At 35.5% G+C, this 23,762-nt stretch overlaps 1 protein-coding gene across 2 annotated transcripts in view; it reads right to left on the minus strand.

Annotated features, from left to right (window-relative positions):
* Positions 1-2,244: 2,244 nt before the first annotated feature.
* The window catches only part of Impact (impact RWD domain protein), a 32,694-nt gene continuing 11,176 nt past the window's right edge, over positions 2,245-23,762 (minus strand). The window contains exons 5-12 of one of the 2 annotated variants that reach the window (XM_090353317.1): positions 22,786-22,874; positions 18,804-18,926; positions 15,740-15,837; positions 12,602-12,675; positions 8,840-8,969; positions 7,634-7,690; positions 6,132-6,266; positions 2,245-5,128 (exon numbers count right to left, since the gene is read on the minus strand). In XM_090353317.1, the coding sequence (XP_090209443.1) occupies positions 5,060-5,128; positions 6,132-6,266; positions 7,634-7,690; positions 8,840-8,969; positions 12,602-12,675; positions 15,740-15,837; positions 18,804-18,926; positions 22,786-22,874 (775 nt within the window). In that variant the 3' untranslated portion in view covers positions 2,245-5,059. Of the gene's footprint in view, positions 5,129-6,131; positions 6,267-7,633; positions 7,725-8,839; positions 8,970-12,601; positions 12,676-15,739; positions 15,838-18,803; positions 18,927-22,785; positions 22,875-23,762 lie in introns of both variants that reach the window. The other variant, XM_090353316.1, reaches the window with a different exon arrangement.

The following is a 23,762-nucleotide window of genomic DNA, read 5'->3' on the forward strand; positions in this document are numbered from 1 at the left end:
TAAGTTCTAAATACTAAGTCCCAGTGATTGTAAATAGAGATTCCCTCCTTGAACAATTGTTTGTTAAACTTGTCATTTAAATATGATATAAAAACCAACGTTAATAAATTCTCTAATTAAAAAAAAGATTTCTGAAAAAAAATCTCAAATTCAGGAAGCAGAGACAGAGAGAGAGAGAGAGAGAGAGAGAGAGAGAGAGAGAGAAAGACAGACAGACAGACAGACAGACAGACACGGAGACGGAGACGGAGAGGGAGAGAAAGAGAGAGAGAGAGGAGGGAAGAAAGGAGAGAGAACTAGACAGAGTACAGAAATAAACTTGCTCAGAATCAGTGTAAAGAACATCAGCAGATTGCTTGTTATTAAATAAGGTAAGAATGTAATGGCTTTGACACCTTTTGAGTACTCAAAGAAAAAACCCTGTCAATCTAGGTTTCTATACTTACTAAAAATATCCGTCAAACACCAAGCAAAACATAAGCTTTCCCAATATGCAAGCTGAATGAACGTAGCAGCAAACTTCCACACATGCAATGTTTAATTTTTTCAGGTACAAAGAGACGAAGGTTAGTAGAAAGTGAAGTTTGCTTGTCTCTCCTGACAGAATGTGAGATAGAGGATAGCTTTAAAAGACTATGTTTTTCCATTTTATTTCTTTTCCTTTAAGTGTGATACATATTCAGAAAGCTATTCAAAATTCACTTTCAGAAAGATATAGTTGCCCAAGAGAAAGACTGGTAAAGCACCAGCAAACTGAGATTTCACCACTGTATCCCATCTCCTGCCCAAGACTCTAGAGAAACCCAGAGTAACTTTTGTGGACTCCCTATCCACAACTTTTCACACACTTCCCTGCTCTTGCAAGCCACAATAAGTGAAACAACATTATTGTATTTCTCATCACTTTCAAAGAAATAGTAGAACATTAGAATGGCTAAGTAAAATACTTAAGAAGCTGGGTGCTGGTGGCTTATGTGTATAATCCTACCTACTCAGGAGCCAGATATCTGAGGATCGTGGTCCAAAGCCAGCCCGAGCAGGAAAGTCTGTGAGACTCTTATCTCTAGTTAACCACCAAAAAGACAGAAATGGCACCATGGCTCAAAATGATAGAGTGCTAGCCTTGAGAAAAAAGCTCAGGGACAGTGCCCACGTCCTGAAATCTAGCCCCATGAACAACAAGAAAAAAAGAAAGAAGGAAAGAAGGAAAGAAAGAAAGAAAGAAAGAAAGAAAGAAAGAAAGAAAGAAAGAAAGAAAGAAAAGAGACATGGCAAGGAATTGAAAATATGGTCTACAAAGACTGCAGCATTTTGTTTTAACCAGTCATGGTAGCTCACCCATGCCTATAAACTTTGCCTTTCAGGAGGCTGAGATGGGGAGGACCGTAGTTGGAAGTCAGCCTGGGCAAAATGTTTGCAAGACCAGAACTCAGTCAGTAAAAACTGGGCATTGTAGTGGGGGCCTGCAATTCCAGCTATCTGAGAGGCATCAATAGGAGGATTATAGTCCAGGCCAACCCTAGCATAAATGTAAGACCTGCCAAGTTGGGAATTTCTATGCAAATATTTTACCTTCTTCTAGAAAGAAGCATTCCCATTTCTCAGTATATATTTACTTTGATCCTTTCCCTTCAGACATAAAAAAAGCAGAATTCCGAGAATAACTTATCTTGCTACCAGCAACATAGGCCAGCCTAGTAACTTAACCAGAGAGAGTTACTTTAGGAGGAAGGTTTGGATTCATGTTATCAATGAATTGATGATGATTAATGGGAATAAAATTGTTCCTGAGGAGGCTATTATTGGAGATCTAAGTTGGGCTGCATATCCATCTAAATCTGGAAAATATTGGTTTTTTTACCCCTATGGTTAATCCCCTGCTGTCCCTGTACCTGGTGTATTGTATATATGTTTGTTCATAAGAATTAGGAAGGAGAAGGGGAACAATATGATGACACACAGGACAAAGGGTTAACAATGTGACAGTGATAATCACAAGACAATGTGTTGGAAATGAACTTTACAACTTAGGGATGGGTGCAGGAGGGGAAAGTTGGAGAAAAATGTGGGAGGGGTAACAATGTCCAAGAAGAAATGTACCCACTAGCTTAGCATGTAACTGTAACCCCTCTATACATCAGCTTGACAATAAAATTAAATAAAAAAACAATATAATCATTAAGTAACATTTCTATCCATCATCTTTCCAATGAAGTTAATAAACATTTTAAAAAAGAAAAGAAATTGAGCCATAGAAGAATATTTATTGACATGGGAAAATGTTAACAATATACTTCTATATGAAATATGCAGGATACAAAACACTATATACAGTTTAATATTTTTGTGGGAAAATAGCCATATATACAAAATCATGCATAAGAAAAATTAATAAATGTCCATACCAAATGTTTATAATGGTTATCTCTACAGTGGAAATTAAAGGTGATTACACAATTTCCCATCAGCCCTAAAAACAGAATTTGCTTTATCTCTTCTCTCCTGGTTGTGGTTAATCTGATACAATTCTCTACAGCTAGGTTGCTTCATGGTGCATATCTCCAGAGCCGACATCTGCTGTTACTGTCATCATTTCCACTTAAAAGTAGATGCTATCTGCTTTCATATATAATGTGTGGGAAAATATTTTTACTAACGAAATATAATATAAAATACAGCATAGGAAGGATAGATTTGGTTATAAAAAATTACTACCTGAAGAATTGGAAAATCCTCTATATAATAGAAATTTTAACTAACTAATGATAGTTAGTGTTCATTAATAGTAGTGTGTAAAATAACTCAGAGACTAGAACTAGAGGATTTTGAATCTTTCCTTTTACCAGCTGATTTGCTTTCAGTAAAGCAGACTAGTTTTTTTATTCCATAAATATAGTTATTAATCTTGTAAAAAAAGAAGCAAAAATTAAGATTTTTAAGGGAAATAAGATCATAGTATAAAAAAGTGTCTTCTTTAGAGACTCAAGTACATGTTAGATAAAACAAGAATGAGACTCAAACTGTGGGCCTGTGGCTCATTCCTTCAATCTTAGCTATTCAGAAACCTGAGATCTGAAGATCAAAGTCTGAAGCCAGCCTGGGAGGACAAATTCTAGAGTCTTGTCTCCAATTAACCAGCAAAAGTCCAGACATAGAGGTATAGCTCAATTGGTAGAGCAGTAGTCTTGAGCCAGAAAAGCTAAGTGAGAGTGAAGGCCCTGAGTTCAAACCCCAGTACCAGCACCAAAAAAATAAAGAAAAAAAAAGAAGAAATGCAAAATTGATGCAGTAGAAAAAAATTAACTCATTTTCTGCAGCATTAAATTCTTACCATTTACATCATTTCTCACAGGTTTGTTAAGTCAAAATTGTGAAATTAGCCTGATATTAATAAATGCCTCTAATTTCTTTCATTATGTTAACTGTTAAATTTATTACAATATAATGCTTAGCACTTCATGGAAACTGAGGTAAGCATTCAAATACATACATTTTCTTGTAACTTGATAATTCACCACACTAATATTAAGAATAAGTTTTGGGGGCCGGGAGCAAGATCTAGTGGTGGTAGAGTGCTTGCCTAGCATGCACAAAGCTCTAGGTTCAATTCCTCAGTACCATATACACAGAAATAGATGGACCTGGTACTGTAGCTCAAGTGGTAGAGCTCTAGCCTTGAGCACAGAGAGGATCAGGGACAGTACCCAGGTCAGAGTTCAAGCCCCAGGAATGGCAAAAAAAAAAAAAAAAAAAAAAGACTAAAGTAAGTTTTTATGTCTCAGAACCCAAGATTCTTGTTCAAAATACTAAGTAAAGATGTTGGCTCTCTTAAAAGTAGAACACTGGAAAGAGGAGAAAATGATATACCTAAACTCTGTTGCTCTCCATGCTCTAGCACCACTCCAAAGCTGCCTCCTAATGTTGGTTTCCTTCCTTAGGAAATAGTTCCTCCACAAATCTATGGTCAGTTGATCACTTCTAATTGTCTGCCATCTTATCTGAAAGGAATAATGTTGTCTGAAAGCTTACAGGCAACTTGCAGATGAAATGAAACATAAGATTTGCTAAGAATGGGAAGAGTTTGCTTCCAATCAAAATATTTGCTCTTTCTTCTTTCCACAAAAACCATGGATTTAAAAAGGCTGCCTGGAGCACAGAGAAATATGTATCAAATTTATTGCAGTTCTTGCCTTAGACTAGTGTAGTTCTGTCACTTGCCCCAGTCTATAAATGCCCCATTAACCACAGTATAGCTCCTAGCATGGTTCTAATACCTTAATGAAGACCAGAAAGAAAAATGAAACCAGGTTGTTAGACCAGAATATTACATGAACAGTTCCGAGGTGGAAGGAGCCTATTGACACTCCATTCATTGATTTGCATTATAAGAATTAAACAATAAAAAGGCAGAGACCACAAAATCACTTTTTGAAATTTCACAATCACCAATTTGTTTCAGAAATTGAAGCATAACACTTAAGCTAACAAATATGGTTGATAAATGACCACCTCAGCACATAACTGCAGATAGATACTTCTGGATTTCCACTTATTACTCAAAGACAAAGACTAAAAAAAATGAAAACCGAAAGATGGCACACTTTAAACTGAAATCACAGGAAGAAATTCTCCAAGATCAATCTTCGTTGAGCTTCTATTCCAATATAGCCCACAAAGAGCAGAAAAGGCAATATTCATTTGATGAATCCCAATAACAAGAAATCAGGCATGTATCGTCCTCTGGAGACATTTCTTCCCCACCTAACAAAGGCACTTGACATGTACTTAAGTGAAGCAGTAATTCAGGCACTGGCCTGAGCAAATGTCCTAAAATTTGATAAATTTTAAGCATGAATTAGTTCTTCCCCAAAAGCCTAAAACACACACAAATATATTCTAAGCTCTCTATTTTTGGCAGATGATATACTAAAGAAGAAAAATCAATGCTGGTATCCATGATGAACTGGCTGATTTGAGCAGCCAGGATAATATATTCCTTGATGACGGTGGAATACATTTATAACTATAGGAAAATTAACCTCTTATAGAGTTTTAAGTATTAATGTTCACTCCGTTTCTTGTCTCTTTTTACTTTCCTGTTCTTGCCCAAACTCTTAGATGATTCTTCCTGAAAAAGAAAAAAAAATGTAATAACTCTCCATTTACAAATAGATGGAACCTGATATCTAAACATATAGTCTATACAAACTGGTGAGGGCATAATCACTGTCATATGTACCATCTTTGTGTCTTACAATGTACTTTCACTTATAGTCTAATACAGTAGGACAATTAAGACTAATTAAGAAAAAATACTTTAATATTTTAGATTTAATCTCAGTACTTAATATATTTCTAGTTTCTTATGTAGTAAAGTTTAATTACATATGAACATTAAACAAAAATGAACTCAAAGTATACAAAAAGAAAACTACTAACAACATGCCAAACAAGTGAGGATTAGTGCAAAGCCAGCCTGGGCAAGAAAGTCCGTGAGACTCTTCTCTCCAATTAACCATCAAAAAAGTCGGAAGTAGAGATGTAGCTCAAGTGGTAGAGTGCTAGCCTTGAGTAAAAAGCTCAAGGATAGCACTTAGGCCCTAAGTTCATACTCAAGGACACACACGGACACACACGGACACACACGGACACACACACACACACACACACACCACATCTAGTCCATGGTTGAAAGCCAGCTTGGTCAGAAAAGTCCAGGAGATTCTGCTCTCCAATTAACCACCAAAAAGCTGGAAGTAAGGCTGTGTTTCAGTGGTAGAACTAGCTTTACACACACACACACACACCCTCAGGGACAATGCAGAGGCCCTGAGTTCAAACCTGTTTCGGTACACTCTCATACATTTATATTCACACACACAAATAACATCTAGTCTAGTGTAACATAAGTTACAATTTCTCTGGGCCTCAGTTTGAGAGGCAAGAGAGAGAATGAGCTGTCTTCCAAAGTTCTTTCTAATATGAAATCTATGAATATATAAAATCAAGGTTTAAGAGATAAAACAATCTGCCCAAGGCCATATGATTGCCCAGTCTCATTGTTCTGACCAGATCCTCACTCCCTACTTTCACAGACAGTGATAAGAAACTTCAGATCAATAGCCACTTACAGGTGAACTTGTATAGTTCTTCTCCACTAGTATATTTCTGGCACAGTTGTTGATATGTTTAAAACGATCTGGTCCTAGCAGAATTCCTCCATACCAGCGTGATACTACCACCATGACATTTTTCACATTCAAAATCTGTTATATTTAGAAGCATGATTAGATATACAAGTAGATAAGAACAAACACAAGTTTCAAAGAATTAAATAACCCACATTACATATTGCACATAAAATTTCCCACTGACTTTAATGGCAAAACCAGGTGAGTAATTCACTAACTTTCTAGTAATTCAGGGTTGAAATATTGGAATAGAAAGCCATTTGGAAAATCAATTCTATATTCCAGTGTCCTCAAACTCCAAACTAGGGCAGAATGAAGAAGAGATCATGCAAGTAGTGTTCCAATTATTTGGGGACTTCTACCAGAATAATTCAGTATAGGAGAGCTTTTTATTACTGAACTGAACAACACCTAAACAAAAAAACCTAGAAAGAACAAAACCTGTACAAGCAGTCATCGGAGCCTACCAATAAGGTCTTCATTAGCTTAATATTTGTTAAATGTTGCCCCTTAAAGTAAAACTCACCAGTATATGGGCCTGACCCACATCTAGAGTTCCTAGTCAAGGGAAAGGCTTAGTTTAGAAAACAAGGCTCTACATTTAATACAGTAACTACCTTAGGGAAAAAAATAATCCATTCTTAAAATTAATGGACAATCAATGATCACCAGACAGATGAAGAAAATCCAGCAGCATGAAAGAGAAAGGACAAGATAAATAAACTAAAATGGACCAGGAAAAATTTAATGGTGAGAACATCTGAATAAAGAAATCCTAATTAATAAATGCAGAGGAACTTTAGAAATACATATTCATAAACCCAGAATAAGATTCTATGAAAAATAATGGACTCTTAAAACGTACATACTTAGCAAAAAAAAAGAAAAAGAAAAAATTAAGTAGATGAATGATTACTAAAAAAATTTTTTAAATTCAACACTTTTGGAACTCAATCAAGGAATGTCAGGTAACAAAGACAATGAGATGGAAAAGAAAGGAAGAAAGAGCTCGGAGAGAGGATGGAAGGATAAGGCAAAAAGAGAGAAAGATAAGGAGAAAAAGGGAGAGGAAAAGGGAGAAGAGAAGGTAGAAAAGGAAAGCAAAGTAGGGAGAAAGGATTCATTCTGAATCTTTCCAGAAATTCCAATATTCCATTAACAGAACTTCCACAAAGATGGAAGAAAAGAAAAAGAGGAAATTATCAAAAAACTAAAGAGTTTACCCAAACTAAAGACAATATTCAATCGCCTTTAGAATGCAAAGCTAACCATTTTTCTCTGCTTATATCCAGTGGTTAAATTTCCACACAATTTTAAAAATTGTACTATTAATTAAGCCAAATGATTTATCATGTAACTTACTAATTCCCACATGGAGCTCTGTTTCCTTGAGAAATTTTATGGCTCATATAGAATAGATTTAAATTTTAGTTTATACCTACCTCCATGAGATGAAGAAGGCGTCCACCAGCGGCTGTTTCCCCATCATCCTCACAGTCCTGCAAAAAGGTCTGCTTATCTTCACAGTATATTCTAGAAATAAGTACAACAGGGTTATACTTCAAAGTAGTACAATGAAAGTCTCCCCATCAATACTTATTACAGCTCATTTGCTTCCAAAATCAGCATATTTGTTTGTAAAACTCCTTTTAAACTCTATACAAGATACATTTTATGGATGATTTACTTACTATCCAACCCATTTTTACCATTTTTTATATCTTGGAAAGCTAGGAATAAGCTTTATATCAGAAATGCTTCTTTAATAGAAAAAGGAATCTTAAGCTATGATGTAATAGACATCATTGAAAAATATAGATACTATGAAATGATGTAAATGAAATACATGGCATAATCCTGTATTAAAAGAGCCTATGGGAGGAAGCACATGAAAAGAAGGATAACATGTGAACATTTCACACCTTCCCTCTCATTTTATTCTAGCCATCGAGCATGTCTTTATTTCCTCCATTCTGAACAAGAATTTAAAAATTTACCCTTCCTCTTTAAAATATCTCCCTAAATGTTTATCAGTATTACAAATAAATCATGGGATTTTCATCCATTTAAATTTGGAATAATATAAGAAAACTTTGTAGTGGAATAAGTTGGCAAACAAAATCCTAGAAACAATCCACAGGTAGCACCACTTACCCCCAAACAGTGAGTTTGTTAGGACACTACAATGATATCACATGTAACTGGGCATCTTTGATAAAAATATGATCCCAACTAAAGTCATTAAAAGCTATAAATATTTTATGTAAACCTAAAAACTATAAATATTTATCTACATACTTAATTACATTAATTGCATTATAGCAGTCACATTAAATAATTCATTCCTTGTCTATCCATCCAATCACCACCATGTTTCTATTCAATAAATGGTAACTCACATTTACTCTGAGAACACTCTATAATTATTCAGAGTTGACTTAGTTAAAGGAAAATATATTAGTACTATTAAATGAATGATGAAGGTTAATACAACAAATTTAAGGCTAAAAGGATCAGGGATTAGTGTAGATCAGATTTTTAATTATAACCTAATAAAATAATTTTATGGAGAAAATGCAAAAAAATTGACTGTCAGTCAGTATTGTTAAATTAAGAGAAAGCATGAACTCATGGAAATTTTCACTAACCCTTTCCTCACATGCCAGGAAGATAATGATGTAGCATCCAATGGCGCTGTGTTCCAGTGGCCTGAAGAGCACCCCGTTAACTCCAAAGCAGGAACACAGCCCAGTATCAAGCTGTAAGCTTAAAAGGACCCTAAGCATTCAAAATATACAATTGAAAGTCTATCTACCAAATAAAGTTCCTTGACTTTACTCCCAATAGGGTCCCTTAAGCCTGTACTTTGTATTTAGTCTTATGATACATAATTCTGACAAGCTCAGTCCCTCTACTGCCAGGCATCAATTACTGAGGAAGATGGGGGGAGAAGCTGCTGCTTGAAGTCACATTGACAAAGACATGTGAGAAGCAATCATTAATATGGAAGAAAATAAGAAAGACTAAATACTCAGAAGACTTTTAAAAAAACCCAAAGCTCTGGAACCTGAAAGAGAATAACTGGTACATTGCTGAGCTTTTCTTTTTGCTAACTTAAGCATAACATCATATACAAGATCCATAGAGTAGAGTTTTGAAGCCAAATAGCCAATTAGGAATAAAATGAAAAGATAAATAAAATTTGGATTATCAAATCAGGTCTATCATTTAATAATTATTAGTTCTTGAAAACTTTAATCTTTTTACAAGGCTGAAATAATCAGAATTAAACTGATTGTTAACACTGCTGACTCAAAGTAAGTATGCAATAAACATGTGGCATCAAAGAAGGATACCTATTACTATTTTTACTGTACATTTCATCCTTGACAAACAGCCTAATTCTGCATTTTCATACTGATGACTCTCTTCAGTGACAATACTCAGAAGAGAATTACAAATAGTTCCTTTTGTTGATTGGATGGTTGAAGAGAGGTGAATTCACTAAAAATTCTCCTATACAAACTGATAGTTTTGTGAATTTGAATTTAAGTCTAGATTTTATAGTCTCAAGTGAATTTTAATTGGCACCAAATCTTTATATCTGTATTTTTTTAACTTAGACTCCAACTAAGTTCTTAAATCTTATAATTTATGTATTAAAATTGTCCTTTGTACTTTCATTTACTATTCATCAAAGATTTGTATAAAAATCTTAGTATTCAACACTAAACAAGTAGAAGAAGTAGGGCCTGGGAGCATAGCCTAGTGGTCAAGTGCTTGCCTCACATGCACAAACCCCTGGGTTCGATTCCTCAGTCCAACATACACAGAAAAAGCTGGAAGTGGCGCTGTGACTCAAGTGACAGGGTGCTAACCTTGAGGAAAAAGTGTCCAAGGACAGTGCCCAAGCCCTGAGTTAATGCCCAACTGGCCAAAAAAAAAAAAAATTCTTAATTCTTAAATACTTTTTGTGTTTTTTTTTATTTGTTTGTTTCTATCTTTCTGGAAGTACTTAGTTTGAACTCAGGACTTGTCAGGCATTCTACCACTTGAGCCATGCTCCCAGGTCTCTTCTGCCTCAGTTATTCAGATAGGGTTTGGTGGTGTTCCCCCCCCCCCCAAGGGTCAGGCTAGAATCCTCCTATCAATGATAGTAGCTGAGACTACAATTTGATCTACTATGTTCAGCTTGTTTGTTGTGAGATGTGGTCACTAACTTTTTGCCTAGATTTGTCTTGAAAAGCAATCCCTCTGTTCTCTACCTCTAGAGTAGCTGGTATATGGAATATGCCCAGCAGATATAAACTAAGTTTCATTGAAAAAAAATTGGAAAACGTTCCTCCTTTTTTAATATAATGCTCCTCTAAGAATTTATTCTGTCTTCCTTTTAATTATACCTATTTCATTTCAACAAAGAAGCTGAAGTAACCAGAATCTATCTGGCAGAATATTCAAAGATATTAACTGGATTATTCTTTTTTTAGATATTGGGGATTGAATTCAGGGCCATACACAAGGTAAACAACACTCTACTACTCTACCACTTGAGCCAGGCCCATAGTCCTGTTGTGTGTACTTTGGTTTCTGTTTTTCCCTCCCAATTATTTTTATTTGAAAGTGCTAAAAACAAAGGGGTTACAATTATATGTCAGGCAAAGAGTATGTTTCTTTTTTGGACAAAGCCATCCCTTCCCTTGCTCACTCCCAGTTTTTCCCTCCCACTCACAAGTTGCATAGTTCATTTTCAATGTATTGTACAGTGAATATCCTTAATGTACTTGTTTACCCTTTGTCCCTCCATTTCTGTTTTTGTTGTTGTTTCTTTGTTTAGTTTTAGAGCCGGTATTGGGCCACAGACTCAGGACTTTATGCTCTGACTCAGCTTTTTTGTTCACAGCACTTCTACTACTTGAGCCACACTTTTACTTTTTTTGTTGTTGGTAAACTAAAGTTAAGAGTCTTACAGATATGTCTGCCTCAGCTGACTCCAGATCTCAATTCTCAAATCTCAGCTTTCTAAGAAGCTAGCATTAAAAAGAAGAAGAAGAAGAAGGAGGAGGAGGAGGAGGAGGAGGAGGAGGAGGAAGAAGAAGCTGCTGCCAGTACTACAAGGCATGAACCAGGTATATTTTTTTATCAATGTCACATTCTTTATTTTGATATTTTTCAATTGTCTTCTATATTGTTACCAAGGGAAAAACCTTGTTGGTGAGATCTTCTTTCATTCTTTTTTATTGTAGGGGTAATGTATAGAGGGGTTAGTTACAGTTGTCAGGTAGTAGGTGTATTACTTCTTGCACATTGATACCCCTTCTCATGTTTTGTCCCCCTTTCCCTCCACCCACCCATCCCCTCCCAATAATCTTGTTTTACCCTCTTCCCTTCCCTATTTCAAATAAACAAATAAAAGTATATATAATATACCAGGTAATAAAGTCAGATACAGTAACTACATGAGTCTTTCTTACTTTGACTGGGCTGGCTTTGGACTCAAAATTCTCTTGCCTCAACCTCCCACAAACTGGAATTACAAGCATGAACTCCTATACCCAGAATCACTAGACTATTCTGTATAATAGTGAAAAATATGGGCCAGGAGTTTGGCCTAGTGGTTAAAGTGCTTGCCTAGCATGCACAAAGGCCCAGGTTCGATTCCTTGGTACCACATACATAGAAAAAAGCCGGAGTGGTGCTGAGGCTCAAGTGGTAGAGCTCTAACCTTGAGAAAGTCCAAGGACAGTGCTCAGGCCCTGAGCTCAAGCCCAGGACTGGCAAAAAAAAAAAAAAAGTGAAAAATATTAAAGACTTTCCGGGTACCAGTGGCTCATATTTGTAGTCCTACCTAGTTAGGAGGCTGAGATCTGAAGATTATAGTTCAAAACAGCCCAAGCAGAAAAGTTCTTGAGATTCTTATCTCCGATTATTCACCAAAAAGCCAGGAGTAAAGCTGTGGCTCAAGTCATAGAGTACTAGACTTGAGCAAAAAGGCTCAAGGACAGTACTTGTGCTCTGAGTTCAAGCACACACATATACACACAAAGACTAAAACAAAACAAAAGGAAATGCTTAAATAAGTTGTGGTATGGAAACTCAAACAAATGTATACCCATTAAAACAATATTTATCAGATGGCTATGGTAAAACACTCATTAAATTGTAAAAACTAAAGACACAAGATTAAAGCATTGAGGAAAACAAGCTTTTAGAAAAGACAGAAAATTCATCAAAAAATTTATTATACGTAACAGTTGTCCTATTTTCTTCCCAATTACTTTTCTACTTTAAAGTTCCAAATATTATATACACACATTTCTATTACGGTAGAAAAGACAAACAATAGTAAATTTCCCAATCACTTATAAATCTTTTGTAAACTGCATATTCCAAAAATTGTGGTAATCACTTACCTGTAAGCATAGATGTTGTGAGTGGCACTGGCTACCTTCTTATTCTCATACAATTTGGCAAGAACCATTTTCACCTTAAAAACAGCAGTAACACAATGTTTGCTTTTTATTTGCTCTGCAAATAAATGCTTGAAAAATATTTTAAAGGACATTGATAAAAGTATTAAATTAAAGAAACACTTGGTGGTTCCTGTATTCCTAGATATGTAGGAGGGTGAGATCTGAGGACCTAGGTTCAATATCAATACAAGGGGGAAAGTCTGTGCGATTCTAATCTCCAAAAACCCAAAAAGCTGGAAATGGAAGTACGACTCAAGTGGTACAGTACCAGCCTTCAGTAAAAAAAAGCCATGCAAGAAAGTAAAAATCTCAGAAAGACCTGAATTCAAGCCCTAGTAGGTCACACTTGCAAGGAACTCTCTGGCTCCGAAAAGGCTTATTTCCAGTTTCCTCCTTATTTTAGGAGCAGAAAGGGTACTCTCCACTGGTATAAAAATAACAAATTTGGTTGTTGCATATGTATGTGTGTGTCTGGTGGTAGTCATAAGGTTTGAACTTAGGGGCCTGGCCCTTGTAAGCAGGCACTCTACCATTTGAGCCACACCTACCCTTTTTTATGTCGGTTACTTCCTAGGTATGGTCTCATTTTATGTCCAGGCTTGAACAACTACACCTAGCAAAGGATCTGGTATTTCTAAACACTAATTATCAATAGATGTTTAGGATATAAATGTCTAAATTGGCCCCTAATATAGAGAATCTTAAATGAAAACACAGGAATATTAAATGCAAGCTCTAAAATGGGCCAAATGTATATATTCAATGTGGCAAGTATGCACTAATAGTACATTCCAAATGTTATAAAAAGCAAAATTTGAAAGTCAAGTAAGGTTTACAAAGAGGTCACATGAGCTAGGTTTATAAAATGAGTAACAAAGGCAGGAAAAATTCTAGTCCGAGTCTGTGCAAGTGCACAGACTTGGGGTGATTAGTTTTAGCAAACAAAAATAAAGAATAACCAGTCAACTCTGAATATCCAGTAAATAGCAAGTACGTATCTATATAAGTATTAAGTAAATAGAAATGAGGGCTGGAAGCCAGTGGCTCATGTCTATAACCTTAACTACTCAGCCCACCTAAGCAAGAGTCCGAGACTCTTATCTCCATTAACCACCCAAAATCTGGAAGTGGAGCTGTGGCACAAATGGTAGAGAAGGCTTTGAGGAGCAAGCCTAGGGACTGCACCCAGGTCCCGAGTTCAAACTCTAGGATCAGCATAAAAATAAAATAAAATAAATAGATACAAATATGTCCCATGAATACTGCTTATATGAAATCCAAATTTAACTACCTATCTTGTATTTTTTTCCAGCAATGTTGAGAGGAACATAAAAGAGAAAGGTTGAAGAAATTATATGTAGTAACCAAAGATTATGAGAGATGATAGATATACCACATCATATGGGCTAGGATCATACACAAAGAGCTTTGGGTAAGAGTTAAGATTGTTTTTTACTTGTAGACAATAAAGTCATCAAAGATTATGTGGAAAGGGTGAGAAGAAAATGAAATGCAGTCAAATTTTCAGAAAAGTTGTAACCTGGAAAGGAGTAATAGAAGAAATACTAGATGTAGGGAAAACTAAGCTGGTATCATATTTTATAATTTTAATTTCTCAGATTCCTGATTAGTACAATAGACAAAAATCTCTAAAATTTGTTTGATTCTCATATAATCTCTATGACTATAACTAAAAACAGAAAAAGGATGAAAGATGAATAGATTCAGGAGAGAACGCCTAAGAAGGACCCTGGCAGGACTGTAAGCTTAAGCCAATGATAAAATGGGATTCCAGAGAGAAAAGACCAGAAGGCTGCTCCTTAAGTTGGGATCTTAACTACAAGCCTATTTTAACAACGGCTTTCTCTCCAGAGGCTAGCAAAGAATAAACATCCTATTTCAAAGTACTTCATTCCTACAGGCCAGGGCTTTAAAACAGTGCAGAGGACTGGGGATGTACTTCAGTGGTAGAGGACTTGTCTAGATTTCCTAGACCTGATATGCAACACTGTAAATGGGGAAAAGAGCCAGCAGCAAAGAATTTATAGAGTATAGTAGTGGCAGACACTAAAACAAAGAGATTCATTTTTAAAAAGTGGTAAATGAAACTTTTAAATTATTTACCTTTATGGAGAGAATTAGAACTACTTTCTACAACACAGAATTTAACCTAGGCAAGATCTTAGAAATGGGGAAGAAGACTAGGAGGATTTTATTGAGAAGAGCCCTAAATGAGAAAGTCAGTGCCCTAGGAATTCAAGCTTTAATGAAACAGTCTCCAGTTTATATCCTTTGGTAGCAGAGAGAAAAGAAAAGAATTCAGGTAGGCCAACATCTGTCTCCTGTGCTCTTGTTTTGTCTCATAGAACTTAGGGACAATCCTTTTTAACTAGCTGGTATCATAATTTTTCATAATAGCATCACAAATGTTTCTTTAAAAAGTTCTTTAGACTTAGTCCCAATCATAGATTAGAATGATTTTTTCTTCCCATATATTTTTATTGTAATTAATAGAAGGGTTATATTATATTCACCAGATAGAAGGTGCATTACTTCTACATTGATACCCTTTCTTATGTCTTGGTCCGCATTTCCCTCCCCCCACCTCCGCCCCTAATTTTGTTTTCCTCCCTTCCCTATCCGACTTCAAATAACCAAATAGACATACATACAATATATCAGATAACCAGGTGAAATATTGTAACAATATGAGATAACCAAGGGATAGCAAAAGAGGTGAGAGATAACATAGCACATTAAAAACAACACTCATTATATGGCTTATGTTTCTATATCCTGGAGGTCCTTTCATTTAGTGTCATAGAATGATTTTTTTTTTTTTGGTGGTGTTAGGATTTGGTCTTAGGGCCTTACATTAAATACAATTTTGAAATCAAGAAGAAACAAAACAAATCTCCCATGATTCACAGTTAATTTGAGAACAGAAAATGAGCAAGTAATTTTTATCTGGTATAAAAATTAAATTTAAGGGTAAAAAATAAAAGTTTGCTGCAAAATCATTTACTTATGTTACTTTGGTAAAGCATCATTGAAGTGAAACAGACATAATAACTTTACCTGTTTAGTACAAACTACTGGAGCCAAATGGGCTTGAAAGGTACTTCTTCGGTCTGTAATAGGAACTCCATGATCAATTGGAGGTAATTCTTCTATTTCTATAAATTTAAAGAATTAACTTATTTTAAAATACACATTCAGATGTTAAAAGACTGACAAGAGGGAAAGGAATAGAGAAACCAATACAAATTATATAACAAGTCTAAATGACACTGAACAGTTCATGTTAAGATAAAACGAAAGATTTGGAAATGACTTTCATCTTCCAGCATCACTCATTGGGCAAGACAGACTTGGCACTCAAACCCAGATTGATGGAGTAATTTAAGCTGGTACAATATCTAATTTCTAAATGTTAAGGGACCCTACGACCAAAGACCGATGGCTGCAAATACACCATGATTCATTTCTTCCATTCAGCTCTGGGTTGGGAACCTATGACTTTACACCACATAGCTAAATATAATGTGGGGGGAGGGGGAGGAGCTTAGAATCCTACCCAGAAAATTACAAATTTTAGGAAAGTGTTCTTCCACAGAGTATGTACCCAACATAATGTTTTCTTTTAATGAAACTGTTTGTGCATCGAAGGATAGAAGGAAACATAACCATATATTCATCTGATATTCTACTTTAAATTTCCAGTTATTCTGCCTCTTTAAGAAGTTTAAGAATCACTAATTAAATCCATCACTAATGAGAAACTAAAGTATCCTGGTGAAGGTTACCAGCCTCATTAGGATGAAAACTTATCTAAGGTAACCGTCCATGTAGGATTTTGTACTGAAATAGGATAATCAAGTCTGGACACAGGGCGAATGGTAGGTTCTGGCATTTTGTCTTTGTGGTGGGGAAAGGTGAAGCCCCCACCTCTCAGGTAAAGCCCCCACCTCTCAGGTGATGAGCTACCTAAATCCCTGGAGACAAAAGTAGGCTCTTGGCTCATAGGTTATAAACATGTCAGTCCAGTGCATGGGACTGGGAGTTTGCTGTGACTCTGCCCCCTGACCTGGCTCTAGTTAGACCTGGACCAGCTTGGGTACAGGATGCCATGTTACATGCCTCCCCATCTCCTAACTCATGGCCTTTCGCTCACTATGGCATCCCAATTCAGCTCTCCACTGGGGCTGAATTGGTTTGGGTATTGTTTTGTTCTTTATTTCCTTTCTAGCCTTCATGGCTCAGTTTTTTAACAGTGTTAAGTGTGTTTGCTGGCTGCTGGTCTTTGAGACAGGAGTCTACCATGCAGTCACTAGCCTTTTAAGAAAGACTCCAAGATTCAATCCTTTAAATATGGCTTCTCTGTTTTCTCACTTTACAACAGTACCTTCCTTCATCTATCATTCCTTTCTTGAGTCTAGATCCTCTCCCCTAACGCTTTCATTTCCCCTTTTATCTCCTTCCACCTGCTCCAGGTACTACTGAAATGCAAGAGGTTTTTTTCCTTTTTCAGTGTTTCTGTTTTTGTTTTTTTTTTATTCTGTTCATTTGTTTATATATCTTTGGAAGTCTAAGGGGAGGCACAGAAACCGAGGGACAAAGGGTGAACAAATGCAGCAATGATACTCACTGGATATTATGTTGAAAATGAAGTATGCAATTTGTATCTAGGGAGAAACTGGGCAACAGTAAGGGAAGGAGTGACACTGTCCAAAAGGAAATGTACCTTTAACTGACTTATGTAACTGTAACCTCTCTGTAACCTTTACAATATCAATTTTTTAAAGTCTTAAGCATTCAGAACACTATTCAAAACTACAATGAAATAGCATAAGAAAATGTTTACATTCAAATAGAATGATTTTTCCTTTCAGTCAATCACGTTTTCATAAATGATGCAGTAATATTCACAATAACACCTAAAATTTTTAAATATGAAAATGAAGCCAGGGTGGTAGTATATATCTGTAATCCCAGTACATGGAAACTAAGTCTAAAGAACAGAGAAATTGAAAAAAGCCTGGGACACATAGTAAAATTCTGCTTCAAGAAAAAGAGATAAACTTAAAAACAATTAAATACTAGGGCTAGGAGTGTGGCCTAGTGGCAGAGTGCTTGCCTAGCAAGCATGAAGCCCTGGGTTTGATTCCTTGGTACCATATACAGAGGAAAAAGCTGAAAGTGGTGCTGTGACTCAAGTGGTAGAGCACCAGCCTTGAAAAATCTCAAGGACAGTACCCAGACACTGAGTTCAAGCTCCAGGACTGGCAATAATAATAACAATAATAAAATAATAAAAATATTTAAATTCTAAAATGAACATTTTTTTTCAGGCAGAAAAGTTTATTGGGGGGAAAGCAAACTGAGGCCTCATACAAGATGGAGGCCTGCAGAAGCAGACAGGAAGAAGAAAGAGGAAAAGAGGAAGAGTATGGATATACTTTCTTATAGAAATAGAACTTAACTATTACATCTATCTTCAACTTGTAGGCTACTCAAAAGTTAAGTTCTTCAAGGATTATTACTAGCTTTAATTTCAGTAGCTATACTTTCAATGCTATTTTACTTATGTTGTCAGCACAAACTATAAAACTGAAGTCTGAGAAGTCAGGAGATAGCTGGAAATTTCAAAACAGAAGTACAAAAACAGAATAGAAATTAAGACTATTAATAGCCTTTTTCTATCATTAATTTCTCCCATCAAAACTCTATAAGTAGGAGCCAGGAGTTTGGCCTAGTGGTAGAGTGCTTGCCTAGCACGCACGAAGACCCAGGTTCCATTCCTCGGTACCACATACATAGAAAAAAGCCAGAATTGGTGCTGAGGCTCAAGTGGTAGAGCTCTAGCCTTGAGATAGTCCAAACACAGTGCTCAGGCCCTGAGCTCAAGCCTGGGACTGGCAAAAAACAAAAACAAAAAAACTCTACAAGTAATATTTTCTTCACTATGCTGATAGAATTGGCAAAAAGTAAAGACTAATAGGCAAGGAAAATAACATCTCAACTGTCTACAAACTAGTAACTTCCTAACATTTGAAAGTTTATCAAATTTCCATACCATGCCAAAGGATAATAAATGTATCATACTATTCTTCTCAAATGAAACTAATTAATTATATTATACCTGGTTGATTTTCAGTGATATCAAAATCCAATGCCTTAACTGGATTTTCTGACTGACATGCTAAAATGAGGTCATCTTCACACGGAACATCTTCCTCTTCAGTTTTCTTCTTCACATGCGATCCTGCATGGATATAAGATATTGTGACTGGTCCATTAAGCCAACAGAAAGTTTCACTTTTAAAAAACTGCTTTGAGTCTTATTTCTAAACACCGTTTTCAACAAAATAATCCAGGTTTTCTCTTCCTTACAACAGAATTCCAGTGAATAAAGAAAGAAAGGATTCGCCCATAAGATACAAAGGGAAAGCTGGTAACTATTTTGGTAAATTTTACCTGTCAGCTGACTTAAACATTATTCTACACATTTCTGTAAGTTTTTTTGGATGAGATTAATATTAAAATCAGTTGACTTTGAGTAAAGCAGATTGTCCTCCATAGTAAACCTCATCCTATCATTTAAAGTCTTAATAATTAATTAAGAATAAACTCCTCAGAAGAATGACCTCTTCCCAGCAGATTACCTTTGGACCAGAATGCAACATCAACTCTTCTCTGAGTCTTCAGCTTGTTGGCCTATCCTTAAAAATGATAGATTTACCAGTCTCTATAATTGGGTAAGCCAATTCCTTAAAATAAATCTCTATACACATGTATATACAAAAAAAATACTTCAAATAGTTACAGTGAAGACTTCTGGCAGACATGACCTTAACCAAAGGATCAAAGTAAACATATTGTTTACAATAACAAAACATATTGTTCTCAATAACTCCTTGATATAAATTACTGCCAGGAAACAATATGATTTTGTGGTATTCTTGGCCCAAATAGCTAATCTCACTCCATAAGAAAATAGACAAAGAGAATATAAGTATAATTCTACAACTAAGTGATTGATAGTTTTTAAAGTGTCAAGATAAGGAAAGTTACGCAAAAACTGAAAAGTTGATTACAGATTATAAGAGATTAAAAAAAAATAAGACAATATAGATTCCTAGACCCAAAGTCCTATAGCAACAGAAACAGAAATAGTCAAAAACTGGTGACATCTGAATAAGCTACTTAGTTCACTTATTAGTACTATATCACTGCTTATTTTTGTTCTTGATACTTATAACATGTTAAAAAAGTTAATAAGGAATCCGCATGATTATAAAAGAGCTCTTCATAGTATTTTGCAACTTTTCTGTAACTTTAAAATTAATTCAAGTTTTAAAATTATAAATTGTATTTAAACTTCAGAATTCAAAGGTTCTATTCTAAAAAATACAAAGAATATGGGACTGGGAGTTTTGCCTAGTGGTAGAGTGCTTGCCTAGCATGCACAAAGACCAGGGTTCAATTCCCTGGTACTACATATATAGGAAAAACTAGAAGTGGTACTGTGGCTCAAGTGGCAGAGTGCTAACCTAGAGAAAGCCCAAGGAGAGTGCTTAGGCCCTGAATAAAAGTCCCAAGACTGGCCAAAAAAATAATAATAATAATAATTATATATATATATATATACACACACAAAGAATAAATTTATGGGGCAGAGTGTGTGGCCTAGTGGTAGAGTGTTTACCTAGCATGCACAAAGCCCTGGGTTCAATTCCCTGGCACCACAAAGAAAGAATGGGAAGTGGTGCTGTGGCTCAAGTGGTAAAGTGCTAGCCTTGACCACAGAGAGGCTCAGAGAAAGCACCTAAGCCCTGAGTTCAAGGCCCAGGACTAGCAAAATAAATAAACAAACAAATAAATAAATTCATAACAAAAGTTCGTAAGATAAAAATAAATAACTTGACAAATCGATGTCCTGAAAATGATTCTCATATGATATACCTGATCCACAATTCTCACCTTTATCAGTCCTTCAGTTACTAATGATTCCATTTAAATGTGAAGGCAACAAAAAGTTTTCTTTTTTCTTTTGAATAGTGCTCAGGATAAAACCTAGATCCTTGGTGCATGTAAAGAAAGCAGTCTATCATACTCTACTACTAAGCCATGTTCCCCCTACCCAACAAAAAGTTAAGAAAAAAAAATTCTGAAAGCCGTTACCAATCAATAACTCCACAATTTGAAAGACAGCTATACTGCCTATAGTTAGAGATCAGTTCTTAGATCAACTTTTAAAACTTCCTAAGAGCTGGGTAAATGCCAACGAGTGGGATTGCTGGGTCATAGGAGTCTTTTTTGAGGAATCACCATACTGCTTTCCAGTGGTTCACTGGGAGTTTATATTCCCACCAACAGTGCAGTAACGATCCCTCCTGTCCACATCCCCACCAGCCATCGGTTGTTATTAGATTTCTTGATAATGGCTATGACTCTAAATTTTTCAGTCTTGAGGGTTTTTTTTATTGTTGTTGTTTTGGGGGTTTTTTTGCCAGTGTCAGGGCCTGAGCACTGTCCTTGGATTTTCTCAAGGCTAGAATTCTACCACTTGAGCCCCAGCACCACTTCCAGCTTTTTTCTATCTATGTGGTATCCAGGAATCAAGCCTGGGTCTTCGTGCATGCTAGGCAAGCACTCTACCACTAGGCCAAACTCCCGGCACAAGAGTCTTGAGTTTTTATAACTGTTCCAACTCCACAAAGGCAAGACGGAAAAAATTAATTTTGCTATAAGAAGTTCCAGACTACTTTTCTCACAGATGCCTTGAAATAGGGCAAACTCACAACATCGGTCATAAAAATGATCAGGAAAATCCTTCCAGATATTACAGATATAGTGTCTTTGTATCTCATATTTTCTTAGATTTCAATGGAATATAATCTGTTTATATATACAAATGGTAAAATGCTCTGAAAAGTACATTATTATCAACTTTTAAATTTGCAAGTATATGAATAGTTATAATATGCAATATATAAATAGTTCTCAGTAAAAAAAAAAACAAGTAAACCACTAGGCTCTCTCTTAATCATATTTTCCCCAAATTGAAACAAATTTTGCCAGAAGTAACAATAAAAAACCATTTGCAAATAACATCATATTAAATTATGTATTTTTCACTCCAAAAGGACTTTGTGGTAAGTGAAATAAAGACTAATCAAGTGAAGTAAAAGCAAGAGTTAGAAATTATAATGTCAGATGCTTAATAGATCATTGAGAGATTAACAACAGGATAAAATATTAATTTTCAAGTTTCTTCAATTAGTAATGATAGCTGAACAACTGAAAATATGCTAAAAACCACTTTCAATTACATGAGTTTTAAAGGGTAAATAATCATGGCATGTGAATTATATCTCAGTTTAAAAGTATCATTTCAGAGCTGGGAGCATGGCCTAGTGGTAGAGTGCTTGCCTATCATGCACGAAGCCCTGGGTTTGATTCCACGGTACCACAAACAAAGGAAAGCTGGAAGGGGTGCTGTGGCTCAAGTGGTAGAATGCTAGCCTTGAGAATGCCCAAGGACAGTGTTCAGGCCCTGAGTTCAAGCCCCAGGATGGGCCAATTTTTTAAAAAGTATCATTTCAGCTGGGTGCCAGGGGCTCATACCTATAATCCTAGCTACTCGGGCGGCTAAGATATAAGGACAGTGGTTCAAAGCCAGCCTAGACAGAAAGACCATGAGACTCCAATTATCACAAAAAGCTGAAAGTAGAGCTGTGGCTTAAGTAACAGAGCACTGGCCAAGAGTATAGCCTAAGCCCTGAGTTCAAGCCTGAGGCTGGCACAAAAAAATAAAATTTCATTAGTAATTCATGAAGAATCCTACGAAGTTCATATTACTTTAAAGACGGTCAAAGACAACAGATTTGCAACCCAAATTCTTTCACCATAAAACAATTTTACTTTAAAAGTATAGCATGAATCCAAAAAGGCTAAGCCTTATAAAAATAACCATAAACACATGAGTAAATGAACTTTCCAGAGAAACATTCATGATATAAACCAGGAAAGATTTTCATATAACATTTTCACTAGAATATCTACATGAAAAGTTAATTAATTTTAGTTAAAAGAGAATTCAGAGTATTTTTCATACATACCTGGTGGTTCTGTTAACTGAGATTTTTGTATCAGAATATCTCTTATTTTCTCCACCCACAGGTAAAGAATGCTTTCACCGATATTCTGTCTAAACAAAATTTAGGAAGGAATATTATTATTTCAAAAAAATTATCTTCTCAATTTCAAAAAAGATAATTTTTAAATGTATATATTTTTTAAAACCTAGCAATGCCTTTTCTAAAAGTATTTATTAAAAGATATGGCTTATCAACATTTATGTCTGTATTATATACATTAGATGCTACAAATTTCAATTGGCTTCACAACACCTTACCTTACTTAAAATAAGCACAAGAGATACAATGAAAAAATTTCTTAGTTTATACTAGATGAACCAGACAAGGCATTTTTCATTTCTATTAATGGAAACAATTTCAGTATTCATGTTCAATCATTGCTTACTTTTCTAAACTTTTTGAACATGTATTTGGTATGTATATTTGGGACACTCTTTTAGTATATACTTATTTCAACAAAGAAAAATGAAAAACATAGAGTGAACTCCTTCAGGGGTTCAAATTTTGCATTTGTACCTTATTTCTGATAAAATATTCTCAATCCTTACTACTGAAAAGAAAAAAGAAAAGTGCTGAGCATACATTAATTGATTTATACTGGTTCCAAATGTCTGGCTACCTCACATAATTAAATTTTTCTCAAAAGAGAAAAAAGAATGCATCATGAGTTAAAACCAAGTCATGACCATGGTTATGTTAAATAATGACAACAGCAATAAAATAAAGCCCAGTGTTATCTACTCTTATAAGAAAGACACTAATTTTATAACTAGCATTGGTATGTTTCAAGAAACCACCCCACCTTATTGCCTACCTCCTTCCTTTAAAATCTGTCCTTAAGTCAGGCTTTGGTGGCTCACACCTGTAATCCTAGCTATTCAGGAAGTTGAGATATCAACTTCCTTGAGATATCTAGATCAAGATTTGAAGCCAGCCCA

This window comes from Megascapheus bottae, chromosome 19 (genome assembly GCF_031878675.1).
Source record: "Megascapheus bottae isolate mThoBot1 chromosome 19, mThoBot2.hap1, whole genome shotgun sequence".
In the NCBI taxonomy this organism is placed as follows: domain Eukaryota; kingdom Metazoa; phylum Chordata; class Mammalia; order Rodentia; family Geomyidae; genus Megascapheus; species Megascapheus bottae.